Source organism: Serinus canaria, chromosome 19 (genome assembly GCF_022539315.1).
Source record: "Serinus canaria isolate serCan28SL12 chromosome 19, serCan2020, whole genome shotgun sequence".
Lineage (NCBI taxonomy): Eukaryota > Metazoa > Chordata > Aves > Passeriformes > Fringillidae > Serinus > Serinus canaria.
In genome coordinates, this window is record NC_066332.1 from 805,084 (window position 1) to 820,349 (window position 15,266).

A 15,266-nucleotide genomic window follows, 5' to 3' on the forward strand; every position below is an offset into this window, starting at 1 on the left:
CTGGATGGGAAGCACAGTTCTTTTTAAATGACCTGCTTTTAATCTGTACATTTCCTAAGGTAACTGCAGCTCAGTGGTATTGATGTAAATGTCCACTGAAGCCTGTAAGAACTGCAGAAGGCTGGAACATTGTTTCATCATTCACTGTGTTCTGCTGTGGAAAGCTTCCCTTCCCTTCCCTTGCCTGTCTGTCTTTGCAGCCCTGCTGACGGTGTCGGAGGAGGTGCGGAGCCGCTGCAGCCTCAAGCACAGGAAGTCTCTCTTGCTGACAGACGTCTCAATGGAAAACGTTCCCATGGATACATACCCCATCCATCACAGTGACACTAGCTATAGGTTGGCTGTCTCACTTTCACATCAGTTACCCACACTGCAAAGCCTGGTTCTGTTAGTGAGTGAGCTGTGCTCCCCTGACAGTGCTGGTCCGTGGGCTGTGGTGGCTCCTGAGCAATTTGCTCCTTACACTGGGGTCAGGAGTCACAGAAATTTGCATGTGCAGTTCGTACAGATTTAATTTTCAGAGCTTAACTGCTCTGGAGGCTGTTAAACCTTTTGCTAAAATCTTTCTACAAGACCTGATTTAATCTCATTTATATTTTAGAGGAATATTTTGTTTGTCCTTTTAAGAGCTCCAGGGCATGGAGCTGTCTGTGCCACTGGGAAACCTTGATACCTTGTTAGAGCCTGTGGTGCAGCCAGAGAAATCAGCCAGGAAATCAACTGGAAGTGCCAAAGAGAGTCTGTGTCCTCAACAGGGAGCACTTCACTCATGATCTCTCTTTTTAGCATTGAGATTGGAGTGGCTGATTACTAAATATATTTCATCTTGCCCCATAGGCTGATTTGCTTGTGTTCTTTTCATGGCTTTATTTTTTATCCCTTCAGCATCACATTCACATCAGATTGTTTGTTTTCAGTAGCTCAGACATCTTTGCAAGCAAAGTAATTGCTATTTGTTATTATGTCTTTTGGGGAAATTAACCGGGTAGGAAAGATGGGTTTAAGAATGGATAGTTTGGCTGCTTGAAAAACCTCTGCCTAAATAGCATAGTTTTAAGATTTTCTTAATTGCATTTCTCTGCACTTTCAGGACACTAAAGGAACACCAGCCCTGGTCATCCCCCAAGGGGTCAGACAGACACCTGGCTGCCAGTTACCCAACTGTGGGACAGATCAGCCCTCGCACCCGGAAATCCATGAGCTTGGACATGGGGCAGCCTTCACAAGCCAACACTAAAAAGCTTCTAGGTTATTAACATAACTAATTTATTGATCTGTCTGCAGAATACCCTGGGAAGCGTTACTGGAGAAAAAATGTTCTTGTATTAGTTCTGGCTTTAAGGGATTATTCCTGATTGAGAGGAATAAATGCAGTTTCTGCAAAATGCAAATTTCAGGGCACTGGACAGTTAAAGAGGACTTGGTTCTTTTGGCCATGATGGGGGGGAGCAAGAGCGATGCTTAAGATGTGCATGTTGAAGTGGAGAAAACAAGATATTCCAGATCCTGGAGGTGCCTAGTGCCAGATTTGTGCTCCGAGCCCTTTCCAGCAAACCCAGGAAGTGGATTTTTAGCTGCTCCATTGAGTGCTCTGGTTGGGGCTGGAGGAGGTGGTCCCAGAACATGGTAGATGTGTGTAAACAATCTGATTTGTACTCATGGCTTCTCAGTGCATCATGTTTACAACAAACTCATGGATCAGAGGAACAAGCTGAGTTGCTTTGCAGAACTTGTGGAAGCCCTTTGGCATTACACAGGTGGAAGAACAGGGGCATTTCCTTCATTCCAGCCCTTTCCTGCTTCCTTTTCAGTAACCATGTTCTGGCATGTGTATTCTGTGTGGGGGCCAGGAGTCCATGGCATGCCCCCCTGACTAATTGCATGCTCCCTCCTGTGTATTGTGAAGCACTCTGGAAGCTGTGATGGAGAGCGGCATGGTGTGATCGTATTTTCTGTCCCATCCCTGAAAACGGTGACAAGGTCCACAGATTCCTGTCAACACATGGTAGATAGGGGAGTAGCTTGGCCAGAAAATCAGAAAAAGTTGGAGTATGGATTTAGGTTTAATGTTTTTAATTACTTGATAAATTGTTTTTAGGTACAAGGAAAAGTTTTGACCATTTGATATCGGACACAAAGGCTCCTAAAAGGCAAGACATGGAATCTGGAATCACAACGCCTCCCAAAATGAGGAGAGTAGCCGAAAATGATTATGAAATGGGTGAGACACAGGACTAACATTTTAAGAACAATACTAATTGTAAACGCTTTGTATATCTATACAAAGGACTATTTCTAAATTCAGTGTTTACTTACCAAGGTTACTCCAAGGTAAGGGAGAAGCACTTTCTTAGCAATGGCTTCTGCAGGGTGCAGCCTTCTTATCTCTGGCAGCTGCACTGGAGCTGCTCAGTTTACAGGTGCAGAATCAGGGGCAGCTCTAAAAGAATGCATATAGGAGTGCAATGAAATAAATAGCATTTGGCCTTCTATAAGTTAATAAGCCCCAGCTGCAAATTCCTGCAGGAGATGGAACGTGAGCTGATGCCTGGAATGCCTCTCTTCATCTTCTCCCCCATCTGCTTCCTGTGCCCTCACCCCCAATTGCAATGCAAGACCAGGGTTCTTCTCTCGTATCTGCCTGACCCTAAATTTGGTACTTACACCCCTGGGCCTGTATTTCACTGAAGAGGAAATTGGGGTTTTGTTTGCCATCTGATAACACATCCCATGTAGTGGTCCAGTCCTGCACTATGGCGCAGTCGTTGCTTTGACCTTTGTGACAAGGCCGGTGAGCTCTGAGGTTTGCACATGTCTGACTCCGGTGTGCAGAACCTGATTCTGTCTTGCTTTGGGTTTATTTTGCTCTGGATGAGTTGCTCTTTTTTATCTGGCAGAAACCCAGAGAATATCACCACAGCAGCACCCACACCTCCGGAAAGTTTCCGTTTCTGAGTCAAACGTCCTCCTGGATGAAGAAGTTCTGACTGACCCAAAAATTCAAGCACTGCTGCTTACAGTTCTTGTAAGCTTTCTTCTGTGTGTTGTCTGCTATTTTCTGATGTCCTTTTAACTCCTAGAATATGTTCTTGGAGTTTTTCCTGCTGAGCTTATGACAAACTATTTTGTATAACAAAAGGTTATTAATACATTATAGTTTAAAAGAAATGAACATTATTGGAATCCCAGGATGATTCAGTTTAAAAGTCATTAACTAGTAAGAGGTGCAGTCTGATAGCACTGCAGTTTCCACTCCAGCTACACTTCAGAAAGACTCACTTGTGTAAAAAACTGATGGGATACATTTATTGGCAAAAGACAAATTGTTGCCAGCTGGTTCTGTTGTTTCTCAACAGAGACATAAATCAATCTTTTCTAGCACTGCTTTCTGGTAGTCAGAAGTCTTAAACCCTTTAAGCAAAGGCTGTAACCACCCAGGTGCACTAACAGCTCCTTCCCTGCCAGGCCACACTGGTGAAATACACCACGGACGAGTTCGACCAGCGCATCCTCTACGAGTATTTAGCAGAAGCCAGCGTTGTCTTCCCAAAGGTCTTTCCTGTTGTGTGAGTACCTGAAGTTCTGGTTACAATAACTCTGTGCCTGGCTCTTCTTTAGAGGTCTCTGGTCCAGGACAAGCATCTACAAGGTGGAGGTTACAGGCTGCAGTCTGTCCAGGCTGGTTGATTTTAATTTGTACCCCAGGTGTTTCAAATCTGATTTGAAGCCTAGTGCAAGTGCTCTTTGGGTGTTTCTTTAGACACCTCTTGTAGTTTTGCTGGAGTGAATATGTGTAAAGGAAACCCAGCTGTCAGGAGTTAAAGTGAGCAGGTGTTCACAAACTGACCTGAGCACATCATTAGAGTTCTCATGGAACAGAGCTAGGAATTATGTTCTGAAATCACTGCTGGGGCAAAAATCCCACCTGAACTGCTGGTTGCTAAAGTCAGTTGGGAACTGCAGGTATATTTTATTTAATGGCCAAAAACTAAGCCTCTTTTCCTTTCTTCAGGCATAATTTATTGGATTCCAAGATCAATACCCTTTTATCGCTGTGCCAGGACCCAAACTTGTTGAATCCAATTCATGGGATTGTGCAGAGTGTTGTCTATCATGAGGAGTCCCCACCCCAATACCAAACGTCCTACCTACAGAGTAAATATTTTTCCTTTTTTTTAAAAAAAGTGCTGTACTGGGAGCACTCTCTGTTCTCTGTCAGGTGAGAGCTGGGCTTTCATGGTGGTGTTCCATTTGTTGTTGCAGGTTTTGGATTTAATGGGCTGTGGAGGTTTGCTGGCCCCTTCTCCAAGGTAAGAGCTCTGTGGGGGTTTGGCCTTTCTGGGCACGTTGGTGCTGCAGCAAAGATGCTCATAAGGGGCATCATTCTCATCTGAGTGAGCAGAGAGCATCAGGGGCACCTCCAGGGGTAAAACCAGCCCTGGGCCTGCAGCAGGTGCTGTGATACATAAGTTACCAAAGTGGGGTAAAAGCAGCCAGGTGTGTGAGTGCAGCTTTTCCTGCTCCCAGGGTCAGTTCATTACATGTATCTGACAGGGTAGGGGTTAATTTGGTAACAGTGATGATTCCAGGAGGCTAAATTTTGTGTTGGAGCAGAGCCAGCGGAGCACTGCCTGTGTGTCCAGTCATCCCCAAGGGAGGTGGCCCAGGTGTGGGGCTGGGGCAGGGGCTCTGCAGCCCCTTTTCCTGCCCTGGGCTCCCACACACTGAGATAACACTGACACCTGGTCTGCAGTGTGTACATTTAGATTGGTCTGGACAAGGCCACAAATGAGTTTTTACAGATATGTCAAATGCTCTTGAAAATTTGCAGGGAAAACAGTGGGAGCAAAGCTCAAACTGACAGCAAAGTACAAAAAGAAAGAACAATCTTTTTTTTCCCCCATCTCCCACAGCAAACCCAAATCCCAGACTATGCTGAGCTCATAGTGAAGTTCCTTGATGCCTTGATTGACACGTATTTGCCTGGAATTGATGAGGAGACCAGTGAAGAATCTCTCCTGACCCCAACCTCTCCGTATCCTCCAGCGGTGCAGAGCCAGCTCAGCATCACTGCAAACCTCAACCTCTCCAACTCCATGACCTCACTTGCCACTTCCCAGCACTCCCCAGGTCAGTGCCTGTCCTGGTACCATCTGGGTGGGGGAAATGGGGGAATTTCCTGCTCTAGGAGCCTCGTTGGATCTTTGGATGCATTTATGTGTCAAACTTTGGGGCATTGTGGAGTCAAACGAATATTAAATTGTTCCTGAGCTGTTACCCTGTGATTCAGATCCTGGATTTTATCCAGCACAAAAATTGTCTCCCAGGTCACCCCATGTGAAGGGAAGAGAATGAAAGGCATCAGAACAGCAGCACCTATATGTGGAACATGTGCCCTGCAGGGGATCCCTGGCTCTCAGGCACTGGGATGGTTTGTTCAGGGTTCAGAGGGGCAGCAGAAGTAAGGCAGGGCTGTTGGAATTATTGGGAACAGGGGTTTCTTTGGGAACATACCTTGCTGTCAGTGTGGAAGGACATTCTGGGCAGCATCTTTGCATTTGGAACACAGCATTGGTGGCAGCTCCAGCAGTTCGTTTCCAAGGATGAGGTGTTGGTGCAGGATTGGGCTCTCTGCAAGGGAAAGAAGCATTTTGCTCTGTAAATGTCCTCCTTCCTTCTGCCCCACTTTCTATTCCCTCTTCCTTTACAAGCTGAGAGGAAGGAATTAATCCAACTCGTCAAACATTCCTTCCAAGTGCTGTGCAAACAGATGGCTTTTGTCAAAGGCTGGTTAAGAGTCTCCACAAACAGTTGGGAACTAGGGAACTCGTTCAGGTTAAAAGTGAGTCTGAAACAACACACTGCTGGCACTCTGAGCACTGTTTGCTTGGAAATTAAATTTAAAACACCAGTGTGAAGGCCACGTGTTCAGCAGCACTCAGTTAAAAGAAATATTTTCAGCCAAGTGAGTTTTTTTATTATGGCTACAAATACTAAGTTGCAGATACATGAAAAATTCATTTCTTGCATCTGGAAACAACTGTGCAGGATCATTGTTTAGAAATGTTTTGTCTGTTATCATCTCCGTTCCTTTCCCTCCACTTCCCAGTCTCATGGACATTATTCACTTATGTTTATTTCTTTCATTCTGTGTCTGTGAAGCTTCTCTGCCTTGCTCTAAGTCTGCAGTTTTCATGCAGCTGCCTCATCCAGGTACTCTCTTCTTTCATCATATTTGCACGAAATGCTGCTTGAGCTGCGTTAGGGCCGGGCTGTGGCATGAGGAGCAGTTTCTGACATGGGAATGGCTTCAGCAAGTGCTAAGCTGGTGCTTTTCTTGGGGATGCCAATAATACCCGGTGGTAGAGCAGACAAAGTCACCCACAGCCTTGGGAATAAACCTGGTAACAAGAGGGATGCTTCATATGGCAATCACTCAGCTGTACGTGTGAAGCTAAAATGAACAGTTTGGTGTGAGCTCCTTAGATTGGCCAGGACTCAGCTCTGACTGCAGGGACACACAGGGAGACAGACACAAGTTTGGACTAAACTGAAGCAGACAGTGGGGCAGTAAATCAGGAGCTGCACCCTTCTGCATTTCTGCTTTGTGCGGAGAAGTAAGAGAAAGCTGCAGAAGAGGTTTTTTTGCTCATGCCCGTGGATTGTCCCTGTCCTTGGCATAGTTTGGGAGTTTTGTGCTGCCACCCACACAGAGAGAGGAAGGTGCAGCCTCTGGCTGGAGCCCTCACACTGTCCCTGTGCTGAGTGTGGAAGGTGTTCTTTGTTCTCACTAATGCCAACACCAATTAATTTCTTGCACATAATTGTGGATATGTCACTTAAAATAACAGAACATTGTTCTAACCTTTCTATTTGCTGTCAGACATCCTAATTTTTGCTGCTGATTGTAGTTGTATCCTCTTGCATAAAACCACCCATCCTGCTCTTCATTGCTGGTGCTGCACCTGTGCCATGGGTGTGAGGTGTTGGTGAGCACTCACCAGACAGACTCACTGTGGCAGCTGCATGGAGAGGCTGCTGCAGGGGCTAACTCACAGCAGAGTCAGCATAAAGAGCAGCAATTGCTCAGGAGCAGGTCTGCACCTAGCCCAGCTCTGGGCTCTTGGGTGTGCAGTGACAGTGCCCAAAGCCACTGCTGAGGGCTCTAACGCTGGCATTGGGTGGTGGTGTTGTGTCAGCGTGGAGTCTTCACTGAAACACTTCAGTTTTGAGGTTTGTTTGATGGGAGACTTTTAGGAAAGCATAACAGAGTTTTGCTCTGAAGGACAAGGTCCTGCAGAGGACATGCAAAGCTTCTCAGAAGGTCTAAGTTGGTGGGTACAAACTTGTCTGGTGCCATTCTCATCCTGAGCCCCACAAGCCTCATCCTGCCACTGGTGGGGCTGAACTCAGCACAGTTTTCATGAAGAGTCCCAGCCTCAGTTTCTCTGTGCCTGTGTCCTTTCAAGACCCTCCTTTGGAAGCTGCTTCTTTACTCATTACGGGTCAGTTTGGTGGTTTGTTTTGTGTTTTCCTCCTTCCTTTACTTGAGCAGACTTGTTTCCAGCAGGACAGCCAAGTTTTCTTGGTTCTACTTTCCCTTTGCCCTCTGCCGGCCCCAGAGGCTGGAGGGCAGGACTGAGCGGCTCTGCAGCCCTTACCTGCCACAAATCGTGTTTGGTTCTTTTTAAACTCATCCTGGCGGTGGCGGGCGGAGCTCGGCGGGGTCGGGCCTTCAGGGGGACCGGCCCTTCCGGGAGCCGGGCGGCTCGGGGGCTGCGGCCAGCGGGGCTCAGCGCGGCGCTCGTGTCTCCGCAGGGATCGACAAGGAGAACGTGGAGCTCTCGCCCACCGCCGGCCACGCCAACAGCGGGAGGATGCGCCACGGCTCCGCCAGCCAAGTGCAGAAGCAGCGAAGCGCCGGCAGCTTCAAGCGTCACAGCATCAAAAAGATTGTGTGATTGTCGCTTTTTAATTTTATTTCTTATTTTTGGACCCGACTGACACGCGCGGCCCCTCGCGAAGGGCCCTCCACCGGGTGTGATGCTGCACTTGACCTGTACAGTTCCCATCCAGCCGCGTTGCCAGATGATCAGCTCCTGACCCACTGCCTGAGTTAACGCCTTCCTTCATCCCCTGCTGGGCTCCAGCCGTGTTCAGAGCCACGCGTGTGCCCCGGGCGAGGTTGGAGTTCTGTAGCGCTGCAGAGCCGCGTCCCGTTCGAATCCAAAGCCATTCCCCAGCCCTGCCATGTCTGCTCTGGCCTCAGGTGTTCCTGCTAAGGGAAGTGTTGATCCTTAACCCTGTTTGCACGCCTCAAGGTAGTAGTGGCTTCCTGAGCCGGGGAAGTTTCTCTAACCCTGGTTTTAATCCAAACCTATAAGATTTTAGCTGTGTACTTTTTTTTTACCACACTGAGAAGAAGTTCATGATAGCTGCAGTACAAGGAGCTAACAGAAGTGGTGGATTAGGTTAAATTTCTAGTAATTAGCAATAAAGGGGAGGGGAAAAGGAGGCTGCAGGAGTCCCTCATTCCCCAGACCAAGCTTCACACACTTGGACTGTACATGGACCAGACTGGACAAACTGGCTTTTTTCCCCAAAGGTGTTTTTTTTTTGTTTGTTTGTTTGTTTGTTTGTTTTGTTTTCTTTTTTGGCTGTACTTTATCTTCCCTGAGGAAGTTGTACAGGGGAGAATCCCTGGGAACTGAGCCTCGAGCTGTCATTGTAGCACCTGCTTTAGTTCTGCCCTTCCCAACAATGTGCACCTTCAAGAGCTCCTGGCAGAATATCCAGTGGGGAATGGAGGGAAGATGGGATGGATTCATTCCCGGCTCTGGGGGATAGTGTGTGGCAAAGCTGTCCCTGTGCTGCCCGAGCAGGGACACAAACAGCCACATCTGCTCAAGGTACATGAATTTGAATTAACTGACACTGTGTCCAGTCCCAGGGAGGTCTGGCGGAGGCACAGTCCCCTCCCGGGCTGGGTTCAGGGCTCCTGCGGGGTGCACACAAACCGGAGGCTGCGGTCACTGGCAGGGCTGCGGTGGCAGTCAGGCGCTGCCGGCGGGGGAGGAGGCGGTGCCGGTCCCGGGGCTGCTCCCGCTGCAGGTGCCAGCGCCCGCGGGGTTCTGAGTCGGGGCGAGCTGGAGTCCAGTCAGGGGCTGCGTCCCTGGGGGCTCACTCAGCTCCTGCTCAGAAACAGATCCGCTTCCCGGTTTCAGATCCCTCTGCTGGGGTAGGAATTAGCAATCCTTCAGTGGCTTTAAAGGAAAAAAAAGTATATCCATTAGGTAAAAGCCAGTCCTCCAGTGCAATCGTTAGTGGCTTTCAGTAAATCAAACTCCACAGCTAAATTATTAGAGAATGGTACAATTAAGGGTTCCAGTTTATTGCTATAGCACATAATTCCCATGTATCCACACAGTAACAATGTAACATTTATGTAAATAAAAATACCTTTATTGTATTGTTTCATAAAATAACAATTTCTTTAATTTGTTTACAGTCCTGGAAAAACTATGAACACAAACTTCATATGCAAGTAGTTTGCCAAAACAAGAGGAAAACTTAGAAGTAGCAGTCATGGAATAAACAGGCTAGAAAGATGAGCTGGTGCAATTAACCAAATCCCCTCACTCGGGTGGTGCAGAACGCGGTCGCGGGTGACACAGAGCAGGGTCTAAGCAGGGCCGTGAGGCTGAGCTGGGCTCAGGGACAGAGCAGGGGCTCAGGCCTTGAGTTTGGGGTCCCCAGGTTAGAAATCATTGTCATCTCACAACTCAGACTGTGAGGAGCCACCCCTGGTGTCACTGGGGTTTGCACTGGGTTGTGCCCAGTTGAGCTGGTTCCAGCCCTTCCTGTTTTGCTGAGGACAAGGAATTGTAGAAGCCTGAGGATTTGTATGTAGGAGGAAAACAGCCTCTTGTAAAGGTGGTGTGCTGCTTTCAGTTGTTTCTCATATGAGCAGGTCTCCTTCAAACAGGAACAGTAAGTCCAGAGGAACTGCCGGACTGATTTTGTTTGGGCAGAGAGCAAGGCCTTCACTGTTCTGCATCGCTCATGTCAGAAGTGTCCCTCCATCAGAACTGCTGGCTTCTCTGCAGCACAGAGATGTGGGAGCAGAGGGGACAGGGACGGAAGTCACCTTCCCTGTGAGAATTACTCCAGGCTCTCAGTCCCAGCTGGAAAAAATGGTCTCTTCATAAAGTCAGTGAACAAAACTGAATTTCCTCTTTCCTGGAAGGAGTTGGTTGGAGTTTTCCCTGTGTGAGAGGTTCAGTGAGAGGGTCTGGACTCTGGCAGAGCAGAGGTATCAGACACCTGCGTCAGGTAACGGGTGAATTGAGGTGTAAGGACTGCTGATGGCCAAGGTTGAATTTGGGATCGTGTGTGCCCTGATAGACAGGAATGTTGTCTCCTAGTACTGGTGCTTGGGAAGCTTGTGCTTGGCTCCCAGGGAACCATGGCCTTTGTGTAATGATTAAACTCCCATCAGTAATTAGTTGTTGAGTGCCTTACTGTCACTACATTGCTCTCCCGCTCCCTCCAGCAGCCACTGCTGGGATTTGCCTCTTTTTCTTTCTCCCATCCTCCTTCCTTTGTTCTTTCCCTGTTTGAGCACTCTCCATCCCATTCCATCCCTGGGAGCTCTGCTCCCATCCCGGGCTGCTCCATTCTTTCTCCACCTGCTGCTCTGTTCTCTGGTGACCAGCAGGTCGGTACTGGTGACAGAGTGGGAGTGAGCCCTGAGCTGACGCGCAGGAGCCCCATCCCAGGGTCCCCAGTGCCACTGCACTCCAGGCAACCCGCAGGCCACTGGCAGTGGCTGCTGCTCCAGGCTCTGCTGCAGGGCTGGAGCTGCAGCCCCAGAGTCCCTGTGCTCTGACAGTGAAAACTTAAAATTCAGAAAATCCGATTGGAACACGTGGACCATGTAACGCCCTCCCGGGGAGCGTGTGTGACCCCCTGGCTCAGAGCCCGTTCCCTGCCCACACTGACCACAGCTCAGTACTGTAAAGACAATTAACATTCTGTTTGTGTTTGTATTTTCCCTGACTTAAAGATAACTCAGTAGTATTTGCATAGTGCATAACCTACCTGTAATGATGCCGACATTTCTGCTTTCCCTGCATGAGGTTTCCCAGGACAGGGAACATTTCACTGAGTCTCGAGGGCTGAGCCCCTGGGTGCGTGCCAGGGCTGGCTCTGACCTGACCCGGGTTGTAGGTTTTAGGGCTCTTTGTTTCATTCTAAGGTTAATTTTTTCCAAAGTCACAAAGCACGTCCTATTGTTATGCAACAAACCACAGACAGTCACTCAGAGTGTTGGTCCCACCTTTTTTTTTTATGCAGTATATTCACCTGTAAATAGGTTTTGTGTAAAATTTGACAGAAAAGTATATTTACTACACTGTAAATACATGTGACAATATATTGTATTATTTTGCTTTTTTTGTAAAGCAGTTAGTTGCTGTATATGTATAACATACAAATTTGAATATTCTAGTGTTAGTAACTGTTAACTACTCCTCCCCCTGCTGGTGCATTCCATCATTTAAACCAGAAGCTGTGTCCGACACACTCACCCTGTGTGGGATCTCACTGCTTCCACCCGGCCTCGGCTTCCCAAGGGTTTCCATGATGCCAGTCCTGGTCGTGCTGTCAAAGCCAGGGTGTGAGCCTGGAGAGCCCTCTGGTCCCAGGCTGGTGGGAGCTGTGGGTCAGAATGGTGGAAACCTGGTTTCAGATAATTATTGTTCACCCCTTTCTCCCCTCATGTATGTACTTCCCCCTTTTTTTTTGAAGTAAAATGTAAATTCAACCTGCTCCCAGTTGTTCGAAGGTCATTCCGGGGCTGCAGGGTGAAGGTGGTGGATGCTGGTGGATGCTCTCTGTTGGAACAAGTTTGGGAAGGTTCTTTGGGGCTGAACCAAGGGATCCAGCCCAGTTACAGAGCCCAACACCCCACTTTTTCTGGGGAAATTTAGATTCCAGTTAAAATTGAGTGTCTGGGGTTTGTCTTCCCAGACTGGTGCTGCTCTGGGTGTGGGATCCTGCACAGATCTGAGAATGCCTGCGGTGACTGACTAAGAAGAAAGCCCATTGTCATGAATTTCATGTCACTTCAATAAGATTATCATAACTGAATAATAAATCAGAATATTTCTTTTTAAAATGTAAATTTAATATTGTAATAAAACAGCTGCTTGGTCTTTAAAGAACAATTCAGTATAATTTGTCTATTTGAGCTTTTTTTGCCTAGAAGCTTGAGGTTTCAGCTGTCAGGCAACTTCTCTGACAAATGATTAATCACATCTATTTTTCTTTTAGGGGGATACATTACTTCCCCATTAAAAGTGTATAAGTACTTATATTCTAACTTTGTGAATCGTGAAAGGATGTAAAGACACATTAAAGTGTGACTGCATTGACTTCTTCTGAGACATCTTCTTGTTCCTGCATGGTGATCAGACAGACCTGCAGACACCTGGACAAGAGATTCCTGTTGTGCTCCTGCTGCCAGCTGGGGCTGCACGAGTGGAAGAGCAGCAGTGTGTGAATTGTTAAATTTCATTTTCTTTACTTCAGAGGAAATGTTCCTTAGTTCTGAGTTGGACCTGGAGTGGGATCCAGGCAGGAGCCAGCTCCTGAGCAGCACCTGCTCAATCACTGCTGTCAAAAACATTCCTAAAGTTCCTCTTTTGGACAGTGGAGCCTCTCTGCTACTTGAGATCACAAATACACTGTAGCCACAGGGAAGGAATGAGAGTTTAATTTTAGTTATGTATGCAGTTGGAAAAACTGTATTTAGGGGAAAATTGCACTGTTGGAGCAGGCAAGTCTGTCTAAGGAAATAGCTTCAAAATCCCTGCCCAGCTGATGCTGCTGAAATATTTTACAAAGGAAAATAATAAAGTAAAAATGCAGAACTTACTTGAACTTGGGGAATGCATTCTGTTCTGGAGGTAAAAACTGCACAAGGAGGAAAAGAAAGTTGTCCATGGCTAAGCCCAGGATGCCTCAGAGCTGTTGGTGAAGGTGCCCCAGCACTGTCCCAGGTGATACCTGTTCCCTCAGGTCCTCTCGTAGGACTGGATTCTGCTTGGTCACTTACACCGTTCCCAAAAGTGTGTGTGTCCTCCCCTTGGGCCCCTCTAAGGACACGGGACAGAACACCTGACCTCAGACAGCTCTAAGTGATGGATGAGCCACCTGTGTGACAGAAGTAAGGGCCAAGCTCCTGCAGCTGTGCAGCACTGGGCCCCTCTCAGAGCAGGGAAGTGCCTGTCCCACCACCTGAGTTACCATTCTCAGGTGTGAATCCTCCGTGCCTTGCAACAGGGGCTCTTCAGCTGGCTGCTCCTCTGGTTAACAAGCTCTCAAATGAAAATCACTCCTAGGCTTGTGTGGGTGGAAAGGGTACAAAAACAACTCTCATGATGTGACTTGTTCAAATAAGTATGGGTTTGTTCTTCAAAGGAATCATGAAAAACCTCTGATGACAGGATCTTTTGGGATATTTAAATAACAGCGCTATAAATAGCCAGGAGGAACTATATGCTCAAGAAAATCCCCCTGAACTATTAAATAGTATTTTAGGGTTTTTTTTTCTCATAGCATACTGTCCTTCAGACAAACTGGAAATATCTGTTCTGCTGCTTCCACCCCCAGTTAGGTACTGGGAGAGCAAGGTCTGCCCAGGAGAGCTGGCTGCGCAGCAAGACACGGTGCAAATGCTGAAGAGCTGCTTGTCCAGCCCTCCTCCTCCTCCTGCTCCTCCTCGGGCTGTGAGGACACGGGCAATGAAAGCGCAAGAGGTTTCAGCAGTTGTGGTCCCCGTGTGTGTCTGACACAGGCTGTGGCTGTGACCTTGACAAAGCCCTGCAGTTTGACCACCAGGCACTGCAAACGCTGGGATTGCCCAATGCTAACAGCCGAGGGTGGCTGTCGGTTGGGAATTCTTAACGGACAAACTACTGAGAGCCTCAGGTTAGGGACATCAAAAGGGCAAAGTCTCAACACCGATGGATTTTTCCGCTCCATGTGTGACACAGTTTGGAGTTTTTAAGTGGGTATTAATTCCTGATTGCTCTAAACAAAAATACAGAGGCAAATCAGGAACTTTTCACAGAAAAATACTTGAACAAATCAGTGATTTAGGAAGGGCAATCCTGCCCATGACTGTGGTTTCTCCAAGTTACTCATTTACACTCTCACATACCCACTGCCTGCTGCAGGCACGTGTCAATAAGCAACGGGCAGGTTTGAAAACATTGAATATTTCCAAGTCTCTTCCAAGTGCCTGGTCCAGGGCTGTCCTGGAATCAGCTGTCACACAGCCCACTGAGTGTGGCAGTGCCAGCCATGCTTGTCTACTGTATATCCCCCCAAAACCTCAGAGCTTCCTTGGGACAGAGAAATCAGCCACACAAGGATCTTCTGCAAGAATGCCAAAAGCCCTGGGGGGAAATGTCACAAGTCCTACACAATAGAATGAAAAGTCTATATTAATTCCAACTTGGTGCTGCTGCAGCTGAGCATTAACTTTGCCTGAACACAGATTTGCATTTCTCATTCTAGTTCAGCCTTGCACCTCCAATCCATTGCTGTAGCTTCTGGCTAGTATTTGCTCACTAATGTGTCACCACCAGCCAAACGTTCGTGTAAAACTCTGTCTAAAGCTCAGATTCACTTCTTGCGTGTGTGGCTGTGTTAGCCGTCAGTGAGGTGCTCTGGCTCTGGGGCTGAGCTCGAAGGTCCCAGCAGAACGCAGAGGCGGGCAAGTGGAGGCTGCTGTAGCGGCCTTGAGCAGCACTGACAGGAGCCATTCCCAGCGACTTGTGGAGGTGCCCAGGGCCCGATCGGGGCACCCGCTAGAAACCCCAGCGCCAGGCAGGGAGCGGGGCTACGGGGACCCGCGGGGCTGTGGGAAACAAACTCCCATCAGGGCAGCGGTCGGGAAAGGCCCGGGATGAGGGACATGGCGGGAGTGGGCCGGGCTGGGCCTCGGCGGGCCCACAGGGCCTGTCTGCACCCGAATCGCGACTACCGCGGGAGAACGAGGAGGGGAGGAAGGCGGCGCGTCCGAACTCTCCCCGAGCCTCGGCCCCAGGAGCGTTCCCGGCCGGGCCCGCCCCGCAGCCGCCGCAGGAACGATCGCGGACCGAGGCCGGCGCCGCCGCGGCTCCGCTCCCTCAGGGCACCGGCCGACGCTACGCGCGCGCGCGGGAGTCTCGCGGGACGCCGCGCACTCGCGAGAGGGG

The 15,266-nt window shown here is 48.5% G+C and overlaps 1 protein-coding gene and 1 long non-coding RNA gene across 4 annotated transcripts in view; one reads left to right on the forward strand and one right to left on the reverse strand.

Annotated features, from left to right (window-relative positions):
* The window catches only part of NF1 (neurofibromin 1), a 73,081-nt gene extending 60,850 nt beyond the window's left edge, over positions 1 to 12,231 (forward strand). For all 3 annotated transcript variants that reach the window (XM_030231862.2, XM_030231864.2, XM_050981957.1), the window contains 9 exons: positions 201 to 336; positions 1,091 to 1,248; positions 2,099 to 2,221; positions 2,898 to 3,025; positions 3,466 to 3,566; positions 4,013 to 4,155; positions 4,264 to 4,310; positions 4,914 to 5,130; positions 7,819 to 12,231. In XM_030231862.2, the coding sequence (XP_030087722.1) occupies positions 201 to 336; positions 1,091 to 1,248; positions 2,099 to 2,221; positions 2,898 to 3,025; positions 3,466 to 3,566; positions 4,013 to 4,155; positions 4,264 to 4,310; positions 4,914 to 5,130; positions 7,819 to 7,961 (1,196 nt within the window). In that variant the 3' untranslated portion in view covers positions 7,962 to 12,231. The remainder of the gene's footprint in view (positions 1 to 200; positions 337 to 1,090; positions 1,249 to 2,098; positions 2,222 to 2,897; positions 3,026 to 3,465; positions 3,567 to 4,012; positions 4,156 to 4,263; positions 4,311 to 4,913; positions 5,131 to 7,818) is intronic.
* Positions 10,192 to 15,203, reverse strand: LOC108962732 (uncharacterized). Its single transcript, XR_001991428.3, has 2 exons — positions 12,938 to 15,203; positions 10,192 to 11,894 (listed from the first exon to the last, which is right to left on the reverse strand). It is a non-coding gene; the product is annotated as an uncharacterized LOC108962732 (long non-coding RNA).
* Between the last annotated feature and the right edge of the window lie 63 nt (positions 15,204 to 15,266).